This window comes from Macrobrachium nipponense, chromosome 31, assembly GCF_015104395.2.
Source record: "Macrobrachium nipponense isolate FS-2020 chromosome 31, ASM1510439v2, whole genome shotgun sequence".
Classification (NCBI taxonomy): Eukaryota; Metazoa; Arthropoda; class Malacostraca; order Decapoda; family Palaemonidae; genus Macrobrachium; species Macrobrachium nipponense.
The window spans coordinates 33,666,748-33,694,509 of NC_061093.1; the positions used below are offsets into that span (position 1 = coordinate 33,666,748).

General features: G+C 38.6%; 1 protein-coding gene across 1 annotated transcript in view; it reads right to left on the bottom strand.

The window, feature by feature from the left end:
- Positions 1-368: 368 nt before the first annotated feature.
- The window catches only part of LOC135206756 (transmembrane emp24 domain-containing protein bai-like), a 33,774-nt gene continuing 6,380 nt past the window's right edge, over positions 369-27,762 (bottom strand). Inside the window, exons 2-5 of the mRNA XM_064238248.1 lie at positions 25,138-25,258; positions 15,790-15,860; positions 7,712-7,838; positions 369-1,022 (exon numbers count right to left, since the gene is read on the bottom strand). Coding sequence (XP_064094318.1) covers positions 901-1,022; positions 7,712-7,838; positions 15,790-15,860; positions 25,138-25,258 — 441 coding nt within the window. The 3' untranslated portion in view covers positions 369-900. The remainder of the gene's footprint in view (positions 1,023-7,711; positions 7,839-15,789; positions 15,861-25,137; positions 25,259-27,762) is intronic.

Genomic DNA, 27,762 nt, shown 5'->3' on the forward strand with positions numbered 1-27,762 from the left:
TACATGTACATTTATAAGACTGGTTTTTTAAAGGAATACAATGCTACCAATGCGAAAATAAGATTTTGCTGAAGTTGTCACCTTCAGGAATCATCAAGTCCAGCAATACATTCACACAAGAACAACTCTCATACAAGATTTTTATAGAACACTATAATTTAGCAGAGCAACATCCTCTTCCTTATATATAAAAAGTCACAACATGACAGAATAAATCAGTAAGTTCTAGCTCATAAGTTTAACAGTATTTTAATGATCTACATATCACTTTCTAAAATGTCAAAAAATACATTAATTTTCTCCTTAAATTTTTCTCAAAGTAAGGGGGGGGAAAAACTTGGCATTTAATCAAGAGGCAAACTGGAGCAAACTACCAAGATGCCAGGATACTGATGATGGTTAATCAAAATAAAGATCTAATAATTTTAAAACATTCAAGACATCCATTATTAACCACTAAGCAATGAGTTTTTTCAAATTTTTTTTTAATAAGGAGAAACTCACTGCCTTTTTACTGAAACAAAATTAATTTCAAAGAATTAATCTGTAATATTTCTCAGGGTACAAAAACCTAGTTAAGATACAAACATCCCCATTGCAAGAAAATCTGTCTTACTTTAAATTGTTCATTCCTAACATAAATAATCTTCTACTACAACATAAACTTTCAGAAAGCAACTATTCTTTACCAAAAATATATATACATCTTGGACATTTAATAATTACCTTCAACATCACACTAGACCCAATACCATCAAGTTGAAGAAATTCATTTTTTTAACTGAAGTGAAGTTTCCCTAAAACTGATTTTTTTTCTCTTTACACAGGCATTTGGGTTAATAAACCATAACTAGACCCCTGGGGTTTAATCATTACTGTCCCCTAGAGGACATTCACTACTTATTCTATAAGTTTCTTGGCTTTGAAGAACTTGCGCAAATAAAGAACCTGCCAAGTGGCTAAACCAATGAGGCAACAGAGAGAGAAGAGGGACAGGTACAATACTCTGGAGTTTGTTGACTCTGAAAAGAAAGATATTTTTGTCAGTTTATAAAAACCATAAAATATACTATTTGGAGTTTTTTTCTTTATCTAAAATCAGTATTTAGTTTGCAAAAACATACGTCCATTGAGTTGAGAGTAAAGTTTAATAAAGTCTTTTACCCACTAGAGTGCTTACATTCTTATAGTGAATAAATGAAGATGAATCTGGAATTGTTGCGGAAGAAAAGAAAGGCATAAAGCTCGAACAAAGCTAAGAGAAACAAATGATCCACAGATTATAAATTTTCATAATAAAATTTATTATTTGGATACTTACCTACTGTTAAAGTAGACCCACCCAGCCTCCCCACAACTTAGTGGGCTGTCAAGGAGAATTCTGACAAGAGCTAAAACATTCGAAACACATGTGGTGGAGAACAGGTAAACTAGACAGTCACCCGGGCAGCCATTCGATTTTTTTGTTTGAATGCCGACTCGCGTAATCGGCGGGGAGATATAGCTAAATTCAACAGTAGGTAAGTATCCAAATAATAAATTTTATTATGAAAATTTATATTATTTGAGATGAATCTTACCTACTGTTAAATTTAGCCGATTCCCACATTAAGAAGAGAATGGTGGATAGTGCAGCTATTCAAAATTCTCCTCAGCCATTCGAGCTAAAGGTTTCTTATATGAAACCCAAAACATTCTCACCTGATCTGGAATCCTTGGTGGATTTTACTACCACCACAAGTTGGATTCCATTCAGGGAGCAAGGCTCTCATATGTATGCAGCAAAGAGTAGCCTTGCGGAGAAAACCGCTTCAATTCAGCCAGCATGAAACGCAAGCGGTATGAGGGGCCCCTGTGCCTGGGTCCAAAGCCCTATCAAATGACAGTCACTTAAAATGAATACCTTTAAAATATAAAGGTACGCTCCTATAAAAAATTTGTACCTTCACGCTCTCCAAAATATTAAAACCCCAGGATTTAAACAAAAGAGCCTAAAGACTTGCTCTTTTTCGGTTCAGGAAAAGACTACCCACTACTAGTAGCAGATTAAGGGCTTTACTGTTTTCAAACACAATTCTGTATACTTAAGCTACGTAGTGATCAGGCAAAACTGAATTGTACTTCTACTGTGACACATCAATCCTATTCTGGAGCGACAAATTGACTTAACACTAAATGAAGTTGCAACTGCTGCTCACATTAGGAATGTTTAACTTCAATAAGGTAGAAGATATGGAGCTAGTTCTCATGCACTAGCCTATCCATTATGTCACAAAGGACCTTGTGTTCCTTGACAAAGTTTCTAAAAATCATAACACAAAAGGTTAACTTTGCCTCTTCCAGGCTTAACCTTCACAAATACATTCTAGGTTTTCTAAAACCACAAAACAAAATGTTAACTTTGCCTTCAAGGTTAACCACTGGCAAAGACAGCTAGGTTTTCTAAAACCACAAAACAAAAGGTTGATTTTTGCCTCTGCCAGGCTAACCCCTTTGACCACAACATCTTTTTTCTTAAAACCACAAAACCAAAGGTTAATTTTGCCTCTTCCAACATTTACCTTTGACAAAGATGTTCAAGGTCTCTAAAAGGATGATAAAAATGTTCTAGGTTTAACCTTTAAATTTAAATGCCCAACACAATAGAGAAGTTTCCTCTTCCCCCCCCAGGGATTAAATTGGAATTCTTACAGGGAACTGTAAAGCATAGCCTTAACATCACCCTCAGCTCTAAGGCAGAAAGCTAAAATAGCATTCCCTTACACCAGCTTAAAGAAGGGTGCTGACAGTAAATTTACTTATTAACCACTGCTAAATAAAAGGTTTTACAGTAAATTCAGCTAAAGTTTAGACCCGCATCTAAACTGCACAAAGAGACTGATAAAGAGATGAAGGGGCTTTAATCTCAACACCTTACAGTGCTGGTCCTCAGCAAGATCTAAATGTACTTGATGCAATACCGAGGAAAGTACATATGGAACGATAACTTTGGAAGTAGACAGTGAAAAGTCTTATCTCCTGTCAACAGAAAACATTGACGTCTATAAGGTTCCAGGTGCTGAAAATTTCTCCAGAATGGTACCCTCAGCAACACACAGAACACTGCTTCTGACCCCAGGCCATAGCCGTTTTAAATTAAGGACAGATCCTAGATAACTTGAAAATCTTATTATTGGGAGGGGTCCTTCTAACCTCTCCAAGTAGTTAAGGAGATGCCTATGTCAATGGAACTGTATGGAATTGTGTAGTAGAGTTGATTTCTTCTCAATGGAAGAATGAGACATCTACCAAGAGCACTGGAAATTCTGAAAAGTTTTGCCCTGAGGCTACAAGGGCTCTACAGGAGACTCAAGCAATTCTTGAACATGAAATTGCTCAATAGAATTCAGAATAGATACAAGGGGCAGGCCTATGAGTCTGAATTAGGCAAAATTTAAGGAAACATCCACTGCTCAAGCCTGAGGGCCAACAAAGTAGTAGTAATCAATCGGCTGTCCCTGTTCATCTACATGCTAGGAAGCTAAATGAGTGTTCCTTAAATCCACACCAAGTGCCAAACTTGCGGATGTCACGGCCCTTGTAGGCAGTTGTTCTTCCTGAATCCCCAATTGCTAAAACACTGTCCTTCCACAGAATGGATGATCAAACCAATATGTTGTTTCATTTCACTCAAGCAGCAAACTTCCCACAAAGACTTTGTTTCTGACCGGGAATAAACCTGCTAAGCATCCTGATGTCTTTCCACTGACCTGACATCTAAAAGTTTTACCAGGTGTAGTTGACCATTCTATGTTGCATGAAAGGTTAAGGACACTAGTTAAACTCTGTGTTGCATGACAAAGGGAAAAGACCAAAACTTGGTCTTAGGTTTAAGAACCAAATGGACGATTCCTGGTTAAAGTGTCCCTCCTACAGTCCTGGAGCCAAAGTTGGTTCTGGATCACTTACAAATTTAATGAAACTTATTTGTAAGTCGTAATTCTTGCGCTGAAACCGTACATTAATTGAGCATGGTTATCTGAAAATAACCCGTAAGGCCATGTTTCCTTATGAGGAAAAGCCCTTACCATATAGGAAGTTTCTTTCCGGTCTAAAATCTTCAAGCAGCACATGATTATTCATCTTGACCGACAAGCATGCACAATTAAATATCATCCCCACATCGCTAGATAAGAATGGGATATAAAGAATTAACAATATAGTGCATAAAAATTGGGCTAGAAGAAGCAACAGGTCCTTGGCCTTTGGAATACTGTTGACAGAGTGGGCTAACTTGAATCACTGATTCAGTAGGAGTGTCTTGCTCCTGAAGTCGACACCATCTACCAATGGGAAACAAGTCTCTGATATAACTTATAGAGGGCTGCACACTAACCCAAACAAAGTGCACATAACAGCAATACCTTCTAGTAAAACCCTCTTGAAGGAACTTGCATGACTGTGTGGATGTATGGTAAGTGGAATGAATACATTCTGCATGTGTACGACAAGTCTGACCATTCTTTGGAAAGGCACTAAAACCATGCTAGAAAACCAACAAGTATATGGGCAGACACTTATTGTTATTCAGTCTCCAAATGTCCAAGAATATCTCCAATTATTTATGGGTGTCTTCCTAAAGAATTACCCTTGGACCATCATTCCCTCTATATACAATCTCCTACTAAAAGAGACTTATGAGAGATCTCTGCTGAAGACAAGGTAAGCTATAAGAGGGAGAATAAACCAGTGGAGGACAACCAAAAAGAATCACAACTGCCCTTCACCATCTCCACCATATAACATACTGGTCCCAAGTCTCTCCATGCATGTTAGGAGGTTGCAACTGTCCATATCACAGAACTTGAAGCTGCACTTATCCCCGAAAGGTGTAAAATAATACTACCAATAGATAATCCCGAGCTGCATAATCAGACGGGAAGCGAAAGTGTTCTCACTTCTTCCAAACAGAGTGAATATAAGCATGAGGACATTACCCTGCAGCACCAGAAATGAGTTACTTGTTTTTGTTACTTGTTTCCTTGCTAAAAACTCCCGCTGGGTTGGCGTCTCCACCTCTCTAAGAAGTCGAAGAGACGAGACAACGTAAATAAAAGATAATAACTCAAGTTAGACTGAAAATCCATCAGCATGTCTGTCAGTCTCGAGTTCATTTCCCCACCGGAAAGAGAACGAAAGCGAACCTCCTATTAAAGACGATTAAAGGACCAATAAGCGTTGTAGAGCAAAAGGCGGCCTTCGGCTCTCCGCGACTTTAAAAGAAAAGACGACAAGCCAAGGCAGACACAAAGGGAGATTGTGTCCGAGGACGAGAAAAGTTACGAAATGCTCTCAAATTGGAGAAAGCATTGGTTCTCTTCTCCAATATTTAGAATGCGCCAAAATACACTAAGACAATTATGATATATTCTCTATGTGGCCTCTATCCTCACCTCAACAAAATGAGGATACAGCAAGGCGTAGTGTGGCAACAAGCGCCAAACGAGTTCCTCCAATTCCATTCACTCTTCTTCCGTCAGCAGGCGACGGAAGGAGACAGCTGCCGACAGGAGGTAAACAAAGAGCTTAAAGGATTGCTCTTTCTCTGCAACCCTTGGCGACAAAAAGCGACACTTGTCAATAAGAGGTGACAGCAGCTAAGTGCTGTAACAAATCCACCACGACTCAATGAGAGCAAGACAGTTTAAGCGACTCGGGACTCGGCCAAGTTCGCACTCCCCTCGAGTCAACTGCGTTCACACGAGTCAACAATGTCCACAGCAGGGTTCCCAGATGTATCAGACCAAATTATCGTACCAAATATCTTCAAATTATCGTATTTTGATTAATAATCGTTTATCGTACAGAGGGTCAAACTATCATACGTCTGGGAACCCTGGTCCGCAGTCCGCACAAGTCGACAGAGGGAGAGAGAGAGAACGAGGCGCCAAAAGTGGGAGGGTGTGGGAGAGGAGTTACAACAACGCTCCTGCCTCGTCCGAAAGCGATCGTACATACTTGAAAGCATTCCTATATGAAACTAAGTTGGAAATCTCTGAAGCTAGAATATCTAACTCGGCGAGAACTTTAGATACTACAGACAGTGTAGACTTGAAAGAGAAACATTAATCGAGGCAGTAGTAAGAAATTTGCCGATAGCCAAAGAGGAAGCACGCAAAGAACAAACACAAGCATTACGAAGAAAAAGGAATATGCTAGCATACAAGAATTTAGAATAACCAAAACATGAGAGATAAACAGTCGACCGAGTTGACATATCTAAACGTGTAAAACTCGATACAAATACATTATCATCTCAATAAAATGTCTACACCTATATCATATATTATTAAGCCTATGCATGCTAACACCTCAAACTAGGTGTTGAAGACGACAGAATGCGCCTACGGAGCGAGCATTAACGCTTACCGAAACTGCCCTTATGCGAACTCTTTAACAGTCCTTTGGCGAACGCTTCAAACAAGATTCAGACCATGAAAAGGGCGAAGTAGGTATTGGAGGGCACAGAATCCCATCGTCCCGAGAACCGACCCGGTTCCCTGGCAGCGGACGTTTCCAACTGTCGCAGGGCAGTCCTAGGCTCGGGCTACGTACAGACGAGGGCACCAACACCTTACTTTTAACAGGGAACGCAAAAATGAGTGCACACTGGAGGGATTCGGAACGTTACCGTCACGAACTAAGTTCAAATTGTATTAGAACTAAAAACAGGTTAATGTTCTAACTTCTCGTTACGCTTTTCCTGAACTGAATGGGGAGCAGAAGGCGGAGCTACAATGGAAGTCAATACTAGCCTACTAAAATGCCTAGTCTGAGTAGGGATAGCCTGACAGGTTTAAGCCCTGATCTAACTAATTGCTTTTGCAATCTACGTATAGTTCCAGTCTTCCCTATATCTGACATATTCAGGCATAAATTTCTTAAAATAATTCCCTACATTCTTCGCATCAAGTAGTTCCAAAATCACACCCTGTACCCCTGCCAGTACAAAGGAATGTTGATCAACTTCCAATTTCACATTCCTGGCATTTTATTGGTTTTACTTCCGGTGGAAGATATCCTAGGAAAATGAAATTACAATACCGTAAACAGGTGTAAAACAGCCAACTTCAAAAATACCAACAATCGCCTAGCCGCAATGGCGGCAAGGAGAATTCTGACAAGAGCTAAAACATTCGAAACACACCTGGTGGAGAACAGGTAAACTAGACAGTTATCCGGGCAGCCATTCGATTTTTTTGTTTGAATGCCAACTCACCTAATCGGCGGGGAGATATAGCTAAATTTAACAGTAGGCAAGATTCATCTCGAATGAATCTACATATCCCCCGTAATTAGTACGGCATTACTTAAGGTTCTTTGCAGCATCCCTCTGGTCCCCTAACTACAACCTCTTTCATTTCTTTTTACTGTACCCCTCTTCATATTCTCTTCCTCCAACATACTATCCTTAATTTTCTTCTAACAATATTATTCATACTGCAACTGTGAGGTTTTCCTCCTGTTACACCTTCAAAACCTTCTTACTCTCAATTTACCTTTCAGTGCTGAATGACCTCATAGGTCCCAGTGACTGACCTTTGGCCTAGATTCTGTATTCCATTACATTTCGCAACAATGAATCAGACTCCACTGAGCATTACCAAACGTGAAAATTTGTATTTATATTTATTTAATGGATTATATAAAAATTAAATTTACCACCACCTACCATTGGTGTCTCTCATTTCCTCCTCACGCTGCCTCATGTATGAGAAATCTTGTACAATGCTTTCACTAAGGTCCTCAAGACGCTGCAGCTCTACTTCAAGTGGTTTCAATTTGGCTGCTTCTCCCAACTGTAAAATAAATAAGAATTTTATTAAACAAGTAATGCAAAAACTTGATTGCTTACTATAATCTGCTATTGTGACCCTATTTTTGAAGACATGATGATATGTTTTTGTTTATTTTGGCAAATTGCATGGAAATCAATCTCAATATAAACAAATCATATTTCCTCTTTCCAAATAAACCTCATTAAAACCTTACATTGTAACATTTTTGTAAGTTAGAAGATGATATAAACCTAATTCTAGTACAATATCAACCAGAAAAAAGCAAAATAAATTAATAATGAATATAAGGCAATACAAAAACAGAGCTGAATAAGTTGATTAGAAAATTAAAAATACAGTAATATGTTAGACACTACTATTAACTACAAAAGAGCACCCCTGTACCAACTAGCTCTATACCATTACCAGTTAAGCTTTTTTACAATTACTAAATGGGTCACACAATGTATCATACAAAAATATGCATTTTTCCACTGTCATGAATACCAACTTCTCAAGTAATTTCAACCCTCAAGTGACCATTTGCACCAATATCAAATACAGTACATAATTTTTCAATAGCAATGATTAATTAATAAAACTAGGGTGTAACCCTTCCCTCCCATTATCATACTATTTGCTTTCAGCACCTGCCTGTAGACCACAGGAGTGTATCAATCAGAAGGACTGGGAGGGCACTCCCTGTAGAATAAGAGGTTGGCATTTAAACAATATAACCAGTAATTCAGGTATAAGAACTAAATATCTTAATTTACATAGGTAAAGTTTCATCCCTGAGGGAGATGTTAACTCCTATGATCTTCAGCTGTTATTCAATGAATTGGAAACATTCAATGAGATAATAGGTACCTCTAACTCAAACCTATAACACTACCTAATACTCAAACAAAATAAAAAAATGCTCATGAAGCACCCTTCAGCATATCTACAGGCCAAAATAAAAGCATTACGAGAATAATTAGCTGACAAACCAGCAGCTGTTAAGTGTCAATCATTAATGGAAATATGATTACATTCTTGACAAGAAACGTCATTTATATCCTACTTTCATTTTAATTTCTATGTAAACTGAGGCATCCATAAACAAAGGTTTGAATTACTCAAAACATTTTCATATGATGTAACCCACCCATCAAAAAGTCAAAGAATTAATCCCCTGATACTAATGTACATATACTAATTAAAGAATAATCATTATCGCCAATATAAAAATATATCCAAACTTATGTAAAGACTAAGGAAATGCACTAAGCACAACAGCATAATTAGTAGTATGCAATCAGTATTAGTTCATATTATTCTTGAACGCAATTAGTAGTAGAAAAACCTTTTCCTGAGAACACTTTATACTTGTAAAGATTATCTCCTAGCAGACATGATGAAAATCAGGTTAGTTTCATAAAATTCTGAGTCTACAGATGAAGAGCAAGGGTTTGGCTTCCATAACTAACCTTCAAGAAATTACTTAAAAAATGAACACGTTAAAACAAGTTATAAAGAGATTACATCTACAATGAATTTGAAACCTAAAGAATAACAAGGGAGTTTCATTAGTTATTCTTATTGCTAATAAAACTTTAACTCAAATTTCATTTCAAGAATAAGAAATCTTGTACTAAACAAAAACAAAAATGACTGCAATTTTTACAATATTACATGACATCCAGTCTGTGCAAACCAATATTAAGAAATGGATTATTCATATACTGTGCCTGGTCCATAGTTAGGCTTTCCTATAAAATTTATCAAATGTTGATGCCAAATTTAGTGGAGAAATTATCTTCTCGTGTTTGTAATTCAGCAATAAGTGAAATGGTTTATATAAGAGGGAAAATTATGATAAGTAATAACCACAAGCAGCATAACAATGCACTAAATTAAGCCATCCAAATTCTTAAGTTTCAAATATTTGTTTCTTCAATAGATACATCTCATTTTACCTAAGCTATACTGCCTGAAATGCTGACAGTCAAGAAAAGTGTCATCAAATGAAAAATTGCCTTGAGTCTCCTTTCTGGCAATTAACCATCACTAGTGGGTGGCCTTACTCACCAGGTCACAACCATTAATACTTTCCTAAATATTCAGACACAGTCACAAGGAACAAAATCAATCATTAAAAGAATTCTTTAAATCAATCAAAACATTTGAATATCACTTAAATGTACAAATGTCTCATTTTACTATACAGCCATGTTGATTTTCTGATGAGAGGAAACATGCAGCTTGTCCTTTTTGTCTAACATGAATAATAAAGCTGGTAATAAGAACCAATATCCAATAACCTTTAAAGATTTCCCAGAACAACTAGCGTTTCAGCACATATATCTTGGATGTTGCTTACCAACTACATCCAATCAGTACATACAGGCATAAAATTTTGTTATACAGACTTATATTTCTACACCATGTTCCAGAAAAGATGACTGATGTGCATGGAAGGTAATGTTCTTGATACTCTACATATTCTATTCAGTTTTCTGAAATTGAGTCCATGATGATCATCATGTAGTACACTTACTGACAAGAGGACTAATGTATCAACTACTCCTTGGATCTTCCTAATGAAAACAGATATACAGTTGAAATTTAAGGGAAGCATTCTTCTCATGAAGAATCATCTGTGATCCAACACTCTAATGCAATAGGTATGTAACGTGCTCATATCTCAGGCTATGTCTCGTAGCTTGAACAACATCATTACTTGGCAATTGGAAATTCAAGAACTTGTCTCACTGGAGAGACCCACACATACATTAGTAAATCCATATAGGTAAGCATGATATGCATATAAAAATATTTTATCAAGTTAAAAAAAAGTTATGCTAGTGTCGAGCAAGACTGGAGCTCTCCTAAAAGCTCTCAAGAGATATGGATGAGTGGGTACTGTTCCTGTTGCTGCCTACACATAAGTATGTTTTTTTTATAATTTGCAAAACAATAAAACACTTTCACATACGACACCACTTTCGATCATGAGATTCCTTAGTTTGTGGATATATTTCAATATTTCCAAACTGGTTGAAGGCAATCTTGGTACAGTCCAAGTTGACAGAAAATTGAGTGGTAGACTAAAAGATGAGACTATGATGCACGGTGTGACTGTCTACCTATTTTGTTTCTTTTCGTCATAGATTTCATACTGAGTTGTTACTGAAACAAATGCAAGTGTTAACTGGAAAGAAAATAAAAAGCTATTGAATCTTGACCAAAAAAAATGGTACTGCTATGCGAAGACAAGAGGAATTGCAACTGGCGTCTGATTTTTTACAGAAAGGGAGTGAAAGTATGAATTTTTGTTTACCACTCACAATCCAGTGACTAATATGAAAGTGTAGAACCCTAGGAGGTGTGAATTTTGGAGATGAAACCATGAAACTGTTGACAGGTTTAGGTACTTAGGTACAGTGGTCTTAAACGATGGATCATTAGAATACAAAATTTGAAGGAAAAATCAGGAAAACAGGGTGTGCAACTGGAATACTTAAAATGATGTGGAATACAAAACTGCTTTTCAAGTCAATGTTATACAATATTTGATATAAGTCCTAGTCTTACAGTGTGGGAGAGGATGCTGCATAATTCCTGAAAAGTATATTAAAATCTAAGTAAGCGGATAGAGGATAATAGACGTATAATTGGAATGGATTTCAGTGATCAATGTGCAAAACTATCCAGATAGCAGTCAATCGGTTGTATTCACAGGCGAGATGGGAAACTGGCGAAAGAATCCCAGAGTGGACCGCTGATGTAAGTCATGGGAGGAGGTTATACTTAAGAAGAAAAGCCTATGTAGAAGGAAGAAGGAAATCTTATGAGATTTACAGGTGCCATACAGTACCAACAATGGAAAAGGCGGGGGGAAGATACAAGTCAAGTTTTTTTTATACAACTAGGAATGAGGTATGGCAATGAGAATATGAAGTAAAATATTACAATGTGTTTAATTTTGGAACATTTCCCATAACTATCCCCCAAAAAACTGAAGAGTATGTGATCTATATTAGTCAACAGAATTTTTTATGTACAATTAAAACTGACTAATAGCAACTTTCCCTTATGACACTACACAATAACAGCACAGCAAAGCTCAGTAAACTTGAAACCTTAGTCCAAGTAATGCTGCAACAAAGCCAAGTCAGGATGCTCCACCTTAATTCCATCTTATAATGTAAATAATTTCACGGTTATTTTCCCATTAGGTTTCACACACAATAGTTCTTAGCCTGTCCAAAAGACAGCACCAAATAAATATTTACATCTGGAAAAGACTAAATCTGGCAATTTTTTCAAGCTAAAAATTACAAAATTAAAAGATTTCACTCATTTGGGCCAAAAGATAATTAAAGGGACTTTGTGCTATATTAATTAATGCAGAAGAATTAACAGAAAAGATAGGTATCTTAAAACTTTTGCTAACTGACTGAGTAAAAAAAAGAAATATGTACTTTATACTTGGTGCAAATACTGCAGTCATATCCCAACAATAAGGATTTTCACCTCAAAACCAGCTGACTCCCTTAACTACCAGAGAAGACTCAAGACTTCATCTTTCAATTGATGATTTGTGTGGTTAACACCACAAAATCCTGGCAGTACATCACTAGCAAAATAAGAGGTTTTCAGATTGTAGGGACATAAAAATTCTATAGACTCAATAAGAAATTAGTATAAAATAGAAATTCAAAACAAATTGTTAAAAAAATGAGCAAGAAAAAAATAACAAATGCTGAATATTAATGTAAAGAGTGAAAGTGTATTGTAGGTGTAGCAGTTGTTAACTGTAATATGTTAGTGCACACATACACTTGGATACTGCTTAGGCATTGTATTTACATTTCAGTGAGTAAAGAGTGCAACATCATCATGGTACAATGATGTTTGTATCAATCACAGAAACACATCATAAAAAAACTAAATAAGTTGTAACTTTCACATAATGCTGTTAACTTCTATAAACAAATTACAAACTGGAGCTACTTCCCACACAAAGTTGCATTCCAGCTTGTTCAGATACAAAAAATCTAGTTTTTCAAACAAGCTTGAATGGTAAAATGGTGTGGGAGGTTTTTCATGAGGGTAAGTGAAGCCTTTTGCTGTGTTAAAATCTAATAAATAATAGCAATAAACACACACACACACACACACACTTTGCAATACAGAACCACCCAATGCTTCAGTAAAGTGACTGTTATAGGCACTTGCTCTTCATTAACACAAAACATTTATTATTAGCTATATATACCTTTTTTCCTTTATCTTTCTTCTTGACTCCCTAAAACCCATACATATTTGGAAATTAAACTAAGTTGTAAAACCACTTATAAAAAAACCCTTCAGTCCAGAATTAACCCAAATGAATATGTCATTTGAATGAAAATAATGTAAAATCATTAAGTAGAACAGTATTTGGATAGATGTAAAACCAAAGATAGTATCCCCTACATTATAGTAGTATTCAAATGAGTCATTTAGGTAATACATCACTTCAATGAAGCATTGTAGCAGCACCTCTAGGGAAAAATATGCAACTTACAACCCTCTGCTGTGACAACAGGTGTGAAAAGAAATAATTAATTAATATCACAAATAATGTTTATGTCTCATAGGGTGACATCTCATTACAACATTAACATAACAGTAAGCATGTATTCATTACACTGTTTACAATCAAAGGACTTCATCTCAGTGGGAAACAATCTAGTATATGAATGAACTGTCTGCTGGATGATGACATATTTGTTCTACTCTGTGCCTGCTCTTAATTCAAATGATTATCATCTCAAAATATGAAATTAAAGCAGAACATTGAGTCACATTACTAGACTCGCACTGGGTTGGACCCAATAATTTCATCTTAATTGATGGTGGAACAATAGAGCAAGGCAAAAATTCAGGTGGGGAGTAAAATAGCAAGAGATCAATGGAATGACTGAAATTTGTTCTATAAGAAATAAGAGTAGATGGGGCTAAGGGCATTGTTTGCAAGTTTTTGTACTTAAGGGGACACCCCCATAGATTGAAAGCCATGCTGTATCCTTTAATAATTATTATACATTACCTTTTAAATTAGTCATTTACAATGTTCTGTTAAAACAGTTTATTATCATATAAATGGTGTACACAACACTAAAAGAAGACAAATTTTCATAAAACAAAATTACATTTTATAAACAAACCCACCACAGCCAAATAGCCACATTTGTGGTACTCAAATGTTCAAGACATTGCAGTCTCTTATTTACAAGACAGAAGAAGAGTGGTAGCTGTTTTCTACATGTGCCACCTGACTGCCACAAGCATACTGAAATCGCCTCACTTTTCCTGTAGTCTAGACGAAAGATGCAATATATCAGCATTCAAGGATAATGGAGGTTGAATATGAATGAGGAGGTTGTAGGGAAAAATGAATTCATTCTATAAAACACATCACTCCCACAACCTGAATTACAATTCTCAAGAAAGGCTTGAGCTATTGAATGCCCAAGAATTACTGTTTGTGATCTCTATGTTCAACAGAGAGTTGAGCATTGGAACATAGAGTTGTACTCATTGTTTTGCTGTGGCATACTAAGGGCAAAATGAAATATATACAAACCACACAAAAATAAAGTATCATATGCAAATGAGGGGAAACTTTCAAGACAATAAATTGCAAGTGCATGTGATAGTGAAGCTTCCAAAATAATTATCTACCTGTTAAGGCACTAATATCGATGCACTTATCACCTTCCCAGAAGTACTATGTTGAATAGGAAAAAAGGCAGAAGGTAAGAATGATAAAAAAAACTTTATATGAAGCAAGGGATGTAACTGCAGATTCAGGAGGAGCCAGCATAAAGCAAGTGCTACTCTTCTTGTTTGTGAGATAAAAGACTAGTGTTTTGAACATTCAGCAGACCACAAATATATGCTACACGAGTAAGGAGTTTGTAAGAAACATTTTAATTTCAGTGAGATGTTACCCAAAGGAAAACCATTTCAAATAACTTACACAAGAATAAAATCCTACTTACATTTAGATAAAGTAACAATATAACCAGAAATAAAACTTCCTAAATTCAGGATCGTTAAAAAAAACTCCTGAAAATGTATTCTATGGCTCCTTTATAAAAGTTGTTGAATGAATCTATAGACTTATAATGTGACCAATCAAGTTTCATGACTTTATGGTGCTGTAAAATGAGGGAAATCAATTACAACACCCAAAAAATTGAAACTAGATAATACATTGCAACACCCCAAAAAATTGAAACTAGAAAATAGTATGCACAAAAAGGCTAGATGATGATGTGTGAAAAGAATAATGAATGCAAATAATTTCTCCAAGATTAAGTACAAAATTATTCAAAATTTTTCACTCTAAATTGCTAATTAAAAAACTTCCACAACACAAAAACTTTTTATAAGCAAAGATAACCTCAAACTTGCCTAATTCTATAATGTCAAATATAAAGGTAACTGCAGTACAGCTTTTACCTTGATATGCCATGTAAATACAGTTAACATTTCACAAATAATAAATCATATGAAGGAACTAAGTTGGACACCATAATGGAAACAGCTGAAAGAAAAGATCGTTATCCACCTTGATAAATAAAAGTAAAGGGGACAAAGTTTAATAAAAAAAAAATATATATATATTATAATGGAAAAAAGTCAATAGGGTATTCCACTATTCAAAGTAAAAAATAAATATCAATGCTATACTGGGTACTATTGTCTTAGAAACCTGCCAAATCAATGACATTTCGTATAACTTCCACAAATTTATACCATTTCCTACTTTCAGTTTAAATAATTTAACAAAAATCTTGATAGAATATCAAAACTCATCTCAAAATTTTATTAAGATTTGAGATAAGAAATAGTTCTAACCATATAAGAAATTGCTTTCACTTTATCTGATTTCATTTAAGTTATTCAAAAAAAAAACAGTCAAGAGACTCACCGCTTCATAACTTTTAGCTTCAACGCCATGCTTTGTGTTGAGAGTAATTTCCTGTTGTATACCTCGCTGAGCTGTGGAAATACAATATACGTCAGTATTGATGAGAAGCAAAGTTCGTTAAATTGGCATTTCAATTTAACCAAACGCTATGCTTTACACAATTTCTCATAATGTAAACTAAGCTATGCCAAAAAAAGAAAACCATGTAAGATTCCCTTTTGTAATACAAATTTTGATGTTTAGCAAACAAAACTTACAAAATTCATGATTTATCAACATAAGCCATCACTTCCCTAAGGAGCCTTTTAAAAATGTTTGCGACTTACATATGAACATCTGCTATTGTTGTCACAACCCTAACAAATCAACTTCTACTGTAACTGATTCTCCTAATACAATCACAATAAATGTAAAACAGGAAATTGCAAACTAATTATCCTAACACAGTCACAAAAAATGTCAAAAGTAAAATGCAGATTGGTTATCCTTAGTACAATCATAATAACTGTAAAAAGTAAAGGAAACTAATTATCCTGACACAATCACAATACAGTGGTACCTCGAGATACGAAAGGCTCAACTTACGAAAAATGATATTGTTATGATACAATAAAGTTTCATACATACTTACCTGGCAGATATATACATAGCTATCGACTCCGTCGTCCCCGACAGAAATTCAAATTTCGCGGCACTCGCTACAGGTAGGTCAGGTGATCTACCGCCCTGCTCTGGGTGGCAGGACTAGGAACCATTCCCGTTTTCTAATCAGATTCTCTCTTCCACCTGTCTCCTGCGGGGAGGCTGGGTGGGTCTTCAATCGTATATATCTGCCAGGTAAGTATGTATGAAACTTTATTGTATCATAACAATATCATTTTCATACATTCAACTTACCTGTCAGATATATACATAGCTGATTGACACCCTTTGGTGGAGGGCAAGAGACAGCTAACTTACTGACTAGACAGGTAAACAACATATGTTGTAGGTATAAATAGACCTTGGTTCCTACCTTATTAGATGGAAGACTTCGTGGCTACTGCCCAGGAGTCAGCTTCACCTCAAGAGCCTTAGCGAGATAGTGATCTGTGGCCAAGAGTTCTTGCTGGTCTGTCGATGGGGTCTTATCCACTTACTCGACAGAGCCTAACTGGCATTTGTCAAGGGGTGCTAATCCGCTTATATGACAACACGCCTTCTTTAAGGAGCACACAACCGATCCCGATCACCCGATCCTAACCCGTGTTAGTTCTAAGATTGTTAAGAGTCATCCCCAAACTCTTAGCAAACAACCACAAACTCGATAATCATACATACAAAATCAGAAAAAAAAAATGTTGTACCCCTCTAATAGTCAGCTGTCACTCGATTTCCTAATGAAGAGAAGTGAAGGCCGCCAGTGCGACATCTGACACTCCCATGCACAGGAAACACATGAACACATCCGACAAGAGGGTTACGTACACATATTTAAGGATCGGTGCTCTCTCCTTTACCCAGAACCGTCTGTGCTGACACAAACGGACCTAGAGAAAAACATTTCTCATACGTCACTCGCACATCTTTTAAATAATGAGATGCAAATACTGAGTTGCATCTCCAATAGGTTGCGTCCAAAATATTTTTAAGTGACATATTTCTCTGGAACGCAATTGATGTCGTGATTGCCCTTACCTCATGAGCTCTTACTCTTAATAGATTAAAAGAGTCATCTGGGCAGTTCTTATGAGCCTCGGTAATTACACTTCTAACAAAGAAGGCCAAAGCATTTTTAGACATAGGTCTCTTGGGGTCTTTCACCGAGCACCATAGACCATGTTGTGAGCCTCCCAACCGCTTCTTTCTGTCCAGATAGAATTTCAGTGCTCTAACTGGACAAAGTGATCTTTCTATTTCTCTGCCTACTAGGCTAGTAAGTCCTTTTACCTCGAAACTCCTAGGCCAGGGATTCAAAGGGTTCTCGTTTTTGGCAAGAAAAAGAGTCTGGAATGAACAAATCGCAGAATCTTCTTTGAAGCCGACTCGTGACTCAAGGGCGTGCAAGTCACTGACCCTTTTAGCCGTAGCCAGAGATAGCAGAAATATACACTTTCTAGTGATATCCCGGAATGAAGCCGTATGAGGTGGTTCGAACTTTTCCGAGGACAGAAATTTCAGAACCACATCTAAGTTCCAGCTCGGAACCCTAGGTTCTACTGACTTCGACGTTTCAAAGGAGCGGATGAGATCGTGCAAATCTTTATTATTCGTCAAATCTAAACCCCTGTTTCTAAAGACTGACGAAAGCATACTTCTGTATCCTTTAATTGTTGGTACAGAGAGATGTGACTTTTCCCTCAGGAAAAGAAGGAAATCCGCAATTTCGGTTACAGAGGTATTGGAAGAGGACAGCTTCTTCGACCTGCACCAGTTTCTGAAAACTTCCCACTTCGATTGGTACACTCGCCTAGTAGATGATCTGCGGGCTCTAGCAATTGCGCTTGCCGCCTTGCGAGAAAACCCTCTCGCTCTGACAAGTCTTTCGATAGTCGAAAGGCAGTCAGAGCAAGAGCAGGTAGATTTTTGATGGTACCTCTCGAAGTGGGGTTGTTTGAGCAGATCTATCCTGTTTGGAAGAGATCTGGGGAAGTCCACTGTCCACTCCATCACCTCCGTGAACCAAATTCGGGATGGCCAATATGGGGCTATCAGAGTCATTCTGGTTCCCTTCGAGGCACAACTTTCTGACTACTTCCCCCAGAATCTTGAATGGGTGGAAAAGCGTACACGTCCTAGCCCTGACCAGTCCAGGAGAAAGGCGTCTATTGCATAAGCCCTGGGATCTTCTACCAGGGCGCAAAATGTATCTATCCTTTTGGAGAGAAACGTGGCGAATAGATCTATCAGGCGGTTTCCCCCAAAGAAAAATAGCAAAGGGGGGGTCTGACAGACTTCCGAGTGGAGGGTCCATTCTGTAGGAAGGACCTGGAACCTCCTGCTTAGTCTGTCCGCTCTCACGTTCCTCTCTCCTTGAACAAATCTCGTTAGAAGAACCACGTTCCTTTGATTTGTCCAAATCAGCAGATCTCTTGCTAGTTCGTATAGGGCGAGAGAGTGAGTTCCTCCTTGTTTCTTGACATAAGCCAGAGCGGTCGTATTGTCGGAGTTTATCTGTATTACTTTGTCTCTGACTATCTGCTCGAAGCTCCTTAGCGCGAGGTGAATCGCAAAGAGCTCCTTGCAATTTATGTGCCATGACACCTGCTCTTCCGACCAGGTGCCTGACACTTCTTTGGACCCTAAAGTCGCACCCCAACCTGTCTCCGACGCGTCTGAGAACAATGTCAGGTTTGGGTTCCGTACTTCTAAGGATACTCCTTTGTTTTCTTCTAAGGGGGTCAACCACCACCCTAATTGTTGTTTTATTTCTAATGAGATTGGAAACGTGTCCGAGAGCTGTCCTGTCTTCCAACTCCAACTGCTTCTCAGGAAGAACTGAAGCGGACGGAGATGTAGTCTTCCTAGAGGAAAGAACTGTTCGAGCGAAGAAAGGGTCCCCAGAAGGCTCAACCATTCCCTCGCTGAAGTACGCTCTTTCTCTAAGAAGTTCAATACTGTGGCACAGCCTTTCCTTACTCTCTCTTGAGAAGGAAATACTCGAAAACCTCGAGAATCCATCTGAATCCCCAGATAGACTACGTTCTGGCTGGGGACCATCTGAGATTTCTCGAGGTTCACAATTAATCCTAATGTCTTTGTCAATTCCAGGATTGTTGACAGGTCCTCCAGACACTGCTTTTGAGACCTGGCCCTGATGAGCCAGTCATCCAGGTATAGGGAGACGTTTATCCCTTTCATGTGAAGGTGTTTTGACACATTTTTCATCAAGTCTGTAAAGACTTGATGAGCCGTAGAAAGGCCGAAACACAGGGCCCTGAACTGATAGATCCTTCCCTCGAACATGAAACGAAGGTACTTCCTCGACGAATGGTGAATCGGGACGTGGAAATATGCGTCTTGAAGATCTAGGGACGCCATCCAATCTCCTTGACGGAGAGCTGCAAGTACTGAGGCAGACGTTTCCATGCTGAACTTCTGTTGTTGTACGAATTTGTTCAGCGAACTTACATCCAGTACCGGTCTCCATCCCCCCGAGGCTTTCGCTACGAGAAACAAGCGATTGTAAAACCCCGGGGAGCTTTGATCCAGTACCAGCTCTATTGCTCTTTTGTCCCACATCTGTTCCACCATTTGACGAAGAGTATCCATCAGAACAGGGTCCCTGTATCTGGCTGACAGTTCCCTCGGTGATGTTGTCAAGGGGGGCCTGTCCTTGAATGGGATATAATAACCCTTCTTGATTATTGACATTGACCAAGGATCGGATTCTATGTCTTCCCATGCTCCCGCAAAGAACTGTAACCTGGCTCCTACAGGTGTCTGGAGGAAAGATTTCTCATTTTCCCTTCTTAAAGGGACGGAAGGCAGATCTTCCCCTTTTTTCCGTTGACTTTCTTCTGGCGATGGATCTAGCCTGAGGGCCTCCTCGAGAGGGCTGCTGTTGTTGAGCTGGCCTAGAGGCTTTCTTTTCCTCACTGGCCACAGGTCTATTTTTCCTTGAGGATTGCCTTAAAAGATCTTGAGTGGCTTTCTCAGTTAGAAAATGGGCAATGTCTCTCACCAACTGAGAAGGAAATAAATGTTCAGAGAGAGGCGCATACAGACAAATGCGGATCTCTGCGAAGGCGAGACGGTCCTTAGTGAGAAAGGCACTATGAACCGCTCTCTTCTTTAGTATTCCCGCACCGAAGAGGGAGCACACTTCCGCCAATCCATCTTGAACCGCCTTATCGATGCATGTAAGGATGCTATGTAAGGTTTCAGGGTTTAGTTGTTCTTTTTCATGGGACTTCTTAGCAATAACCCCAAGGGACCAATCTAGGAAGTTAAATACTTCTAAGGTATGAAAAAGTCCCTTGAGGAGATGGTCCATTTCCGAAAGACCCCATGTTGCTTTCGCTGGAGAAGTCCGATTCAGCTGAAACGGGCAGAGACAATCCCATATTTTCCTTTTTCACCCGTTTAGTACCATATGCCCTCTCCTACCCCATTAGTTTAGCGGGAGGCATGCAAAAGATCGTTCTTCCTAACTCCTTCTTTGTCTTGATCCAGGAGTCAAGAGATTGTAAGGCCCTTTTCATGGATATGGCCGGCTTCATTTTCAGGAAAGATGAAGACTTGTGCGCCTTCATACTTGAAAATAGAGAGCGCGGAGAAGGAGGAGCGGCTGGAGTCAACGCATCTCCATATTCTTCTAAGAGAAGAGCAGAAAGAACTTTGTAATTCGAAAGTCCTTCTCTGTTAGTAACTTCGTCCTCCGAGACGTCATCTAAATTAATAGGCTCGGAAGGAGAAGGCTCCCTTCCCTCCTCTGTCTCCTCTCTTGATTTCTTCCTTTCCGAAGAAGAAGCACTTCTATTAGGAGAGGGGCTAGGAGTAACTCTCTCTTTACGTTTATCATTAGGCGAGTCATGGTATACTGTTTTACGCCTGTTAGAACTCCTGTCGGATATCAAGCTCTTCATGAGGAGAATGCGCCTGGCGTTTAGCAGGAGTATCTCGCTGAGAATACTCCTGGAGCCTGGTAGGAGTATCCTGTTTGGAATACTCCTGGCGCCTGACAGTCGTAACACTCTTCGAATACTCCTGACGTCTGGTAGGCGCATCTCGCTCCAAATACTCCTGGCGCCTGTTAGGAGTATTAAGCTCAGAATACTCCTGGCGCTTGGTAGGCACATCGCGCTTCGAATACCATCCCTGGCGCCTGGTAGGAGTAAAAAGTCTAGTGAATACTCCTGGCGCCTGGGAGGAGTATCGAGGTCAGAGTACTCCAGGCGCCTGGCAGGGAGTACTCTTCCCGAATACTCCTGACCTTTGGAAGGCGCATCTAGTTCCGAATACCTCCTTGGTTGGTAGGAGTTATCGCTCATGGGAATGCGCCTTTCGAATGGCAAGTATATTGCGTTAGGGCGGGCGCTTTACTCCCTATCAGGAGTTTCTCTCTTCTCCAGTTGGCTCTTGTTGCTTGGATGAAGATCTGGGCCTAGAACGATCTACAATAAAGTTCAGGCTCTTTGCGCCTACTTGGCGTCTGGCTCCTAGTGGCGCCAGACGCTTGGCAGGAGTTACTTCCTTTCCCACGTCTCGCCTGCCTAACGCACCGCTCCCCCCAGAGATGGCCGCCTGTGCGACAACTCCCCTGGAGGGTTCGTTGCACCCGACAGGAGATCGGTATTTGGATCTCTTAATCGGAAGCCTGTCATCCTTTTTACGAGTAGGCTCTTTAGAAAGTACTCCTACCAAAGACGCTAATTGCTCCTGCACATTCATCAAAATTTTCCTGGTTCGAAGGCTCATTCGAATCAGGAGAAGGAGATCTGGAAGGCGCTCGAGTGTCTTTTACATTCCAAGGATCTAACTCCCTTTCTAGCCTTCTTGATTACCGAAGGCGCATACTCTTCAGAGAACCGCTCGGGGCTAGAATTGTGCTCAGGTTCTTTCCAATTGCCTCTTCAGCGGACGTGAAAGCTTCGATTCCTTCCATCCATCTTCTCGGAGAAGGCGAACTAGATGATGAAAAGCACTCACGAAGGACGCTTTTCCTATAGCTGTCCCTGGCAGTCTGAGATGTATAAGATTCTGCCGAAGGGACCCCTGATCGTTGGGGATTCTCACGACCCCCGTAAGGCTTTCGACTTTCCTTCTCCTCTGGGCCAGGGAGCTTGGAAGAGGTCTAGACCTGGGAGCGTCGCAGAGACGACCAGACGCCCCCTCCACTACACTGGGGACACTAAAATCACTCGAGAAACCACATTCATTCTCTTACCTTCCAATGCTTCCATTTTTTCTTGCATTTTTTGAAGGAAGCTCTGAGTTCCGCCATTTCTGAGGCAGAATCAGAGGGATTAACTTGTGAACGGGCTGAAATAGAATGGGCATAATTATGAGAGAAGAAGAAGCTACAGAACCACTAAGACTTTTCCGGCTTTTGTAAGCCGCCTTCCTCTCTCTATCTTTCTCTAACTTCTTCAAGTAAGAAGTCAGATTCTTCCATTCTTGCGCACTCAATTTCTCACACTCGTTACAACATATTCTCATTGAGCATTCAACCCTTCTACAACCACTCATGTAGTGTGAGGATCTACCAAAGCTTTTGGAATCCTCACCTTACAGCCCTCATTCACACACACTCTGAAGCTAACACTAGAATCAGACATATTCACGAAAATCCAAAGCGAAGTCCAAAAAACAGTCCACGATAGCGAATGCCAAACAACGATCCAAGTACGTCACCAAAAATCAGTCGAAAGATGATCAAAAGCGTTGTGAAAAAAGAATTCCAGTCAGGAGGAAGTAACAACAATGTTGATACTACCGGCGACAGAGAGAATCTGATTAGAAAACGGGAATGGTTCCTAGTCCTGCCACCCTCGAGAGCAGGGCGGTAGATCACGCCATGACCTATCCTGTAAGCGAGTTGCACCGTGCGAAATTTGAATTTCTGTCGGGGACGACGGAGTCGATAGCTATGTATATATCTGACAGGTAAGTTGAATGTATGAAAACTCGAGATACGAAAGCCAATGTGAAAAATGTAACGGCTCTACATACGAAAAGTTTTCAAGATACGAAAGGTTTCTGAAAGTCCGAGATTCGCCCGGATAACAATTTTGAAAATCGCGCCGCGCGCCGCCATCTTAGTACTTGTAGACTCGCCACCATCCTCCTGCTCTCCCATTGGTTCCTAATGCTAGTCACCGCCATGAGATCCTTCTCTCCTATTGGACAGCATCCCTCCCATCATGCATCTTATACTACGTACGTGGTGGCGTACCTATCTCGGCCTCTTCGTACCAACATCTTTATCGTACGCACCCGGCATTTGTTCGGTCCAACGATTTCGTTTAGTAACGTAAATTCGTTAGTGATTTCGTTGTGCTACTTCATCGTGTTGTATGAGAACCTAATTAGTATACGTACTACATAACTTAATTACGTACAGTATAGTCATGGGTCCCAAGAAAGTTGAAGTTCACAGAAAGAAGAGAATGCTTTCTATGGAGACAAAAATGGAGATAATAAAAAAGTATGAAGCTGGCTTGCTGTTGAGTGTGATTGCTAAGGAATACGGCCGAAATCCGTCGACGATAGGCACCATCCTTAAGCAGAAGGAAGCCATCAAAGCAGCTACACCTTCCAAGGGCGTGACTATTTTGTCCAACAAGAGGAGCCATGTGCATAATGAAATGGAAAGGCTGCTTCTTGTATGGATTGAGGACAAAGAAATCGATGGCGATACGATAACCGAGACGGCAATCTGCCAGAAGGCCAGCACTATTTTCGGCGATTTGATTGCCCAAGCCGAAGACGACGGCGGAGAGGGGACATCAACGGCAACCCCAGAGTTTAAGGCTTCTCATGGGTGGTTCGAAAAATTCCGTAAACGGACTGCCATCCATTCGGTGGTGAAGAAATTGAAATTACGTAAGTATAAAAAAGTAAAAAGAAATGTAAAACTCAAAATGTAAAAATCAAAAAAAGACAAAATAAATTTTATTTTAAGTTTTATGTAAAGTTAAGTGTTACAGTTTTGTTAATGTGTTTTGAAAAGTTTCGTTTGTTTTTCTGACTTTTTTTGTATGTGTTTCGTAAAGTTAAGTATACGTATCTGCCGTTTGTCCTCCTCCTCTGTCGCCACTTTCGGAGATAGCCTCAATACCTAAATTGTTATTAATTTAGGTATTGAATGGTCTAAATTGTTGTAGTATTTCATTGTTTATAGGTCAATTCAGCTTTATTATAAAATTTACTGGGGTGATTTTGGAGGGCTTGGAACGGATTAGCCATTTTACATGTAAAATGTGGTCCAAGATACGAAAAACTCATGATACGAAGGGCGCCTCGGAACGGATTAATTTCGTATCTCGAGGTACTACTGTAATTTAGTAGAGTAAAATGAAACCACTGAGGATACTTGAAATGAACATCTGAAAAAAAAGTATGGAGTGGTGCAAAATTAATAACTAAAGAGTATCCTCTCTAATCTATACTGTCATATCTCAATTTTTATGCAATAATAAACTTATTTTATTATTATTTACAATGGGAGAATTTCATTTCACTGCAATATAGAATACAGTTCATATGTAACTAATTAATTTCCATATTGAAAGGACACAGTAGTACAATATCTACATCATTTCTGCATTAATATAACTCTGCAATACTTTAAATTAACAGTAGTACAACTTTCAAAAATTACAATGTCACACTGTGTAAGCAAAGTACGTATTCACAGAAACTTACTTGGGGGAACACGAGATATGAAACAAACTTCATAGACATCATAATCTTCTGTGTTGAAAATGAATTTCCCAGAGTCAATTTCTTCTTTCATGTAAAGGTGGTGGCCTTTGGAATCTGTGACCTGAAAAGGATAAAATTTGTAATTTTAGCTGTCATAACAAACATTAATACGTATAAGTAAAGATGTCCCCCAAACTCAAGTTTTTATAACATAACTTTTCACCAAAACTCATCAATCTTATTGAGCCATCAATCACAGACCACGACTGATGGTTCATTATGACAGGTTTGTGATGAACATACCGTAAGACCTTCTTAAGCAAAGTCCTTTGCAATGAAATTATGCAATTATGCAAAAGTAATTCTTCCAGTCAACTAGTGTGTTTACTGGTGTCATAATCACTTTGCATTTACTGTACATCCCTAGCATCTTATAAACCTGCCCTCCTCATTCCACAGAGATCTACTTCAAAGGGTAGTAACCAAGCAAATGCTACCAATGTAAACAAAACAAATATGAAGAGGTAAAAATAGTCAGGAGCAAGGTTGTGTGGAAGCTGCAAAAATATACAATGAATACTATATACACAAAATAAGCTGAAAAGAGTAAAAGATTTTCAGCACCTAAAATGAATAACAGGAAGTAGGGAAGAGGGAGGAGGAACCACTTTGTTGGGGAACAGCAGCCCTTAGCTCAGGGACTGAAATAAGGAGGAGGTATGAAGAGGGGAGTAACAAGTAGCAGGCCTGGATAAAGTGACATGAGACTACTAGACTACTATTGCCTAATACAAATATTCCATTATTAAACAGAATGTGAAATATATGATACCCATATACAGCACAAAACTGGGCATTGACTATGTTAATGAAGGAGACTTTGAGGTTAAGATTTTGAGGTTAAGATTCTGAGCTAGACACTGTGGGAATATCATATTAAAATGAGGAAGCTGAGGAGAGATGTGGTTAGGATGTTGAGGAGAGGTGTGGCACACAGTAGCTGGAAAACAGGATGGGCTATCAAAGATTGAGATTTGAGAAGGGGTGAGGGGAACAGTTCAGTCAGAAGAGTATTAAATATAAAAAGATGAATACTAGGAGGCAGCACAGAAAATAAAGAAAAATGGCATGGATGAGTAAGGAGATAATGTATGAGATAGCAGAGCAAACTCATATCCTGCCTAATCACTTTAATGGTAAATACAAGCAATAATGATACAATAAAATAATTTACCACTGACTCATTCAAACAATTTAAATTTTATTAATCTCAAATTATTTCTATTTTATGCACAACTGGATCATACCTTCACAAATCAAGCACTATCACTAACACTAAAAAATCAAATTGAGCTGATTAGTTTTTATTTTGAAGAGTAAATTAAAAAACTTGGCTTGAAGTAGACAAGTTAAATGATACTGGAAATTGGTATACAGGCAGAATATAACACTACAATTTATGGTTTGAAAACCAATCCAATTACTATACTTTAGAGATTTCTTATTGGTTATTAACTTTCTGTTCCTCTTCAAAGCAAGCAATTTCAGTCAATTGCTGATTTCTGAAATTTAGGCTCTCAAGCCAAGCATTTGGGCACTTTTGGCCATGCAGTGCTTAAGCCAGTGAAAAGGAGTTGGAGTGATTGAACAGCAACATGAAATAAACCAAGAAAAAAAAAATGAGGTACAGAGAACTAAATGTGGAACTGGGAGAAACTTTCATAGCTGAAAGTAATAACAATTAAGAGAGTTAGGGCAACAAAACTGAAGAAATGAAGCAAGAATGGAAGCAAAGTGAAAGGCTCAGAAGAGGATGCACCTAGGGGCTACTGAGACATTGCAAACATCCTTTAGTAATGCCTATAATGCATGAAATAATCATTCAAAATTTACAAGACTCCTATATTGTTTGCCATATACTACTTTTCAAGTTCAGTATATTAGAAGTGTAAAACCTCCTTGGGTTTACCAGTAATGAATTCATACAAGACCTCCTACAAGAAATTTTCTTCTAAATATATTTTTCTTAATATCTAACCATTCTCTGCAGGTTTTGAGATAGGCAGTCAGGCACAGTAGGATGCTGGTGTATCCTTGAATGTATGCTATTAGATTGTATCCTTCTGGCCAGACATTTCCATAATATAGCCTGGGTATTATTTTACTTTATGAGATTATTTGATATTGGGGGTTTTATGCCGTGATCTTGAGTCTCCTTAGTATGACTTTAGTCAAACCAAAATGTCAAGGAGGATGACAATTTCGTTCCTTTCTTTTTTTCTTTTTCCTGCTTGTAAATGGTTTACATCTGGAATATTGGTAGTTTCACATGCCCAATCATAAACTCGTCATATCAGTCAAGGGCTCATTGTTTACCTTTTCTATCGAAAAGTAATTGTGAACATCATATGCGACAGACCTGGCTGAAGCAGAGGACACATTCCTCAGTTTTTTTCACTCTTTCCATGGCTGAAGCAGGAAGAACACATCTGGGAATATACTTCTTCTACAGGGTGAGCCAAGTGAATGACAATAAACATACACTGTTATATATAGATGAAGATGAAAGACCAAACGAATTTTATGGCTTTATAATGATACGTACTAGTTAAATCCTAATCATAC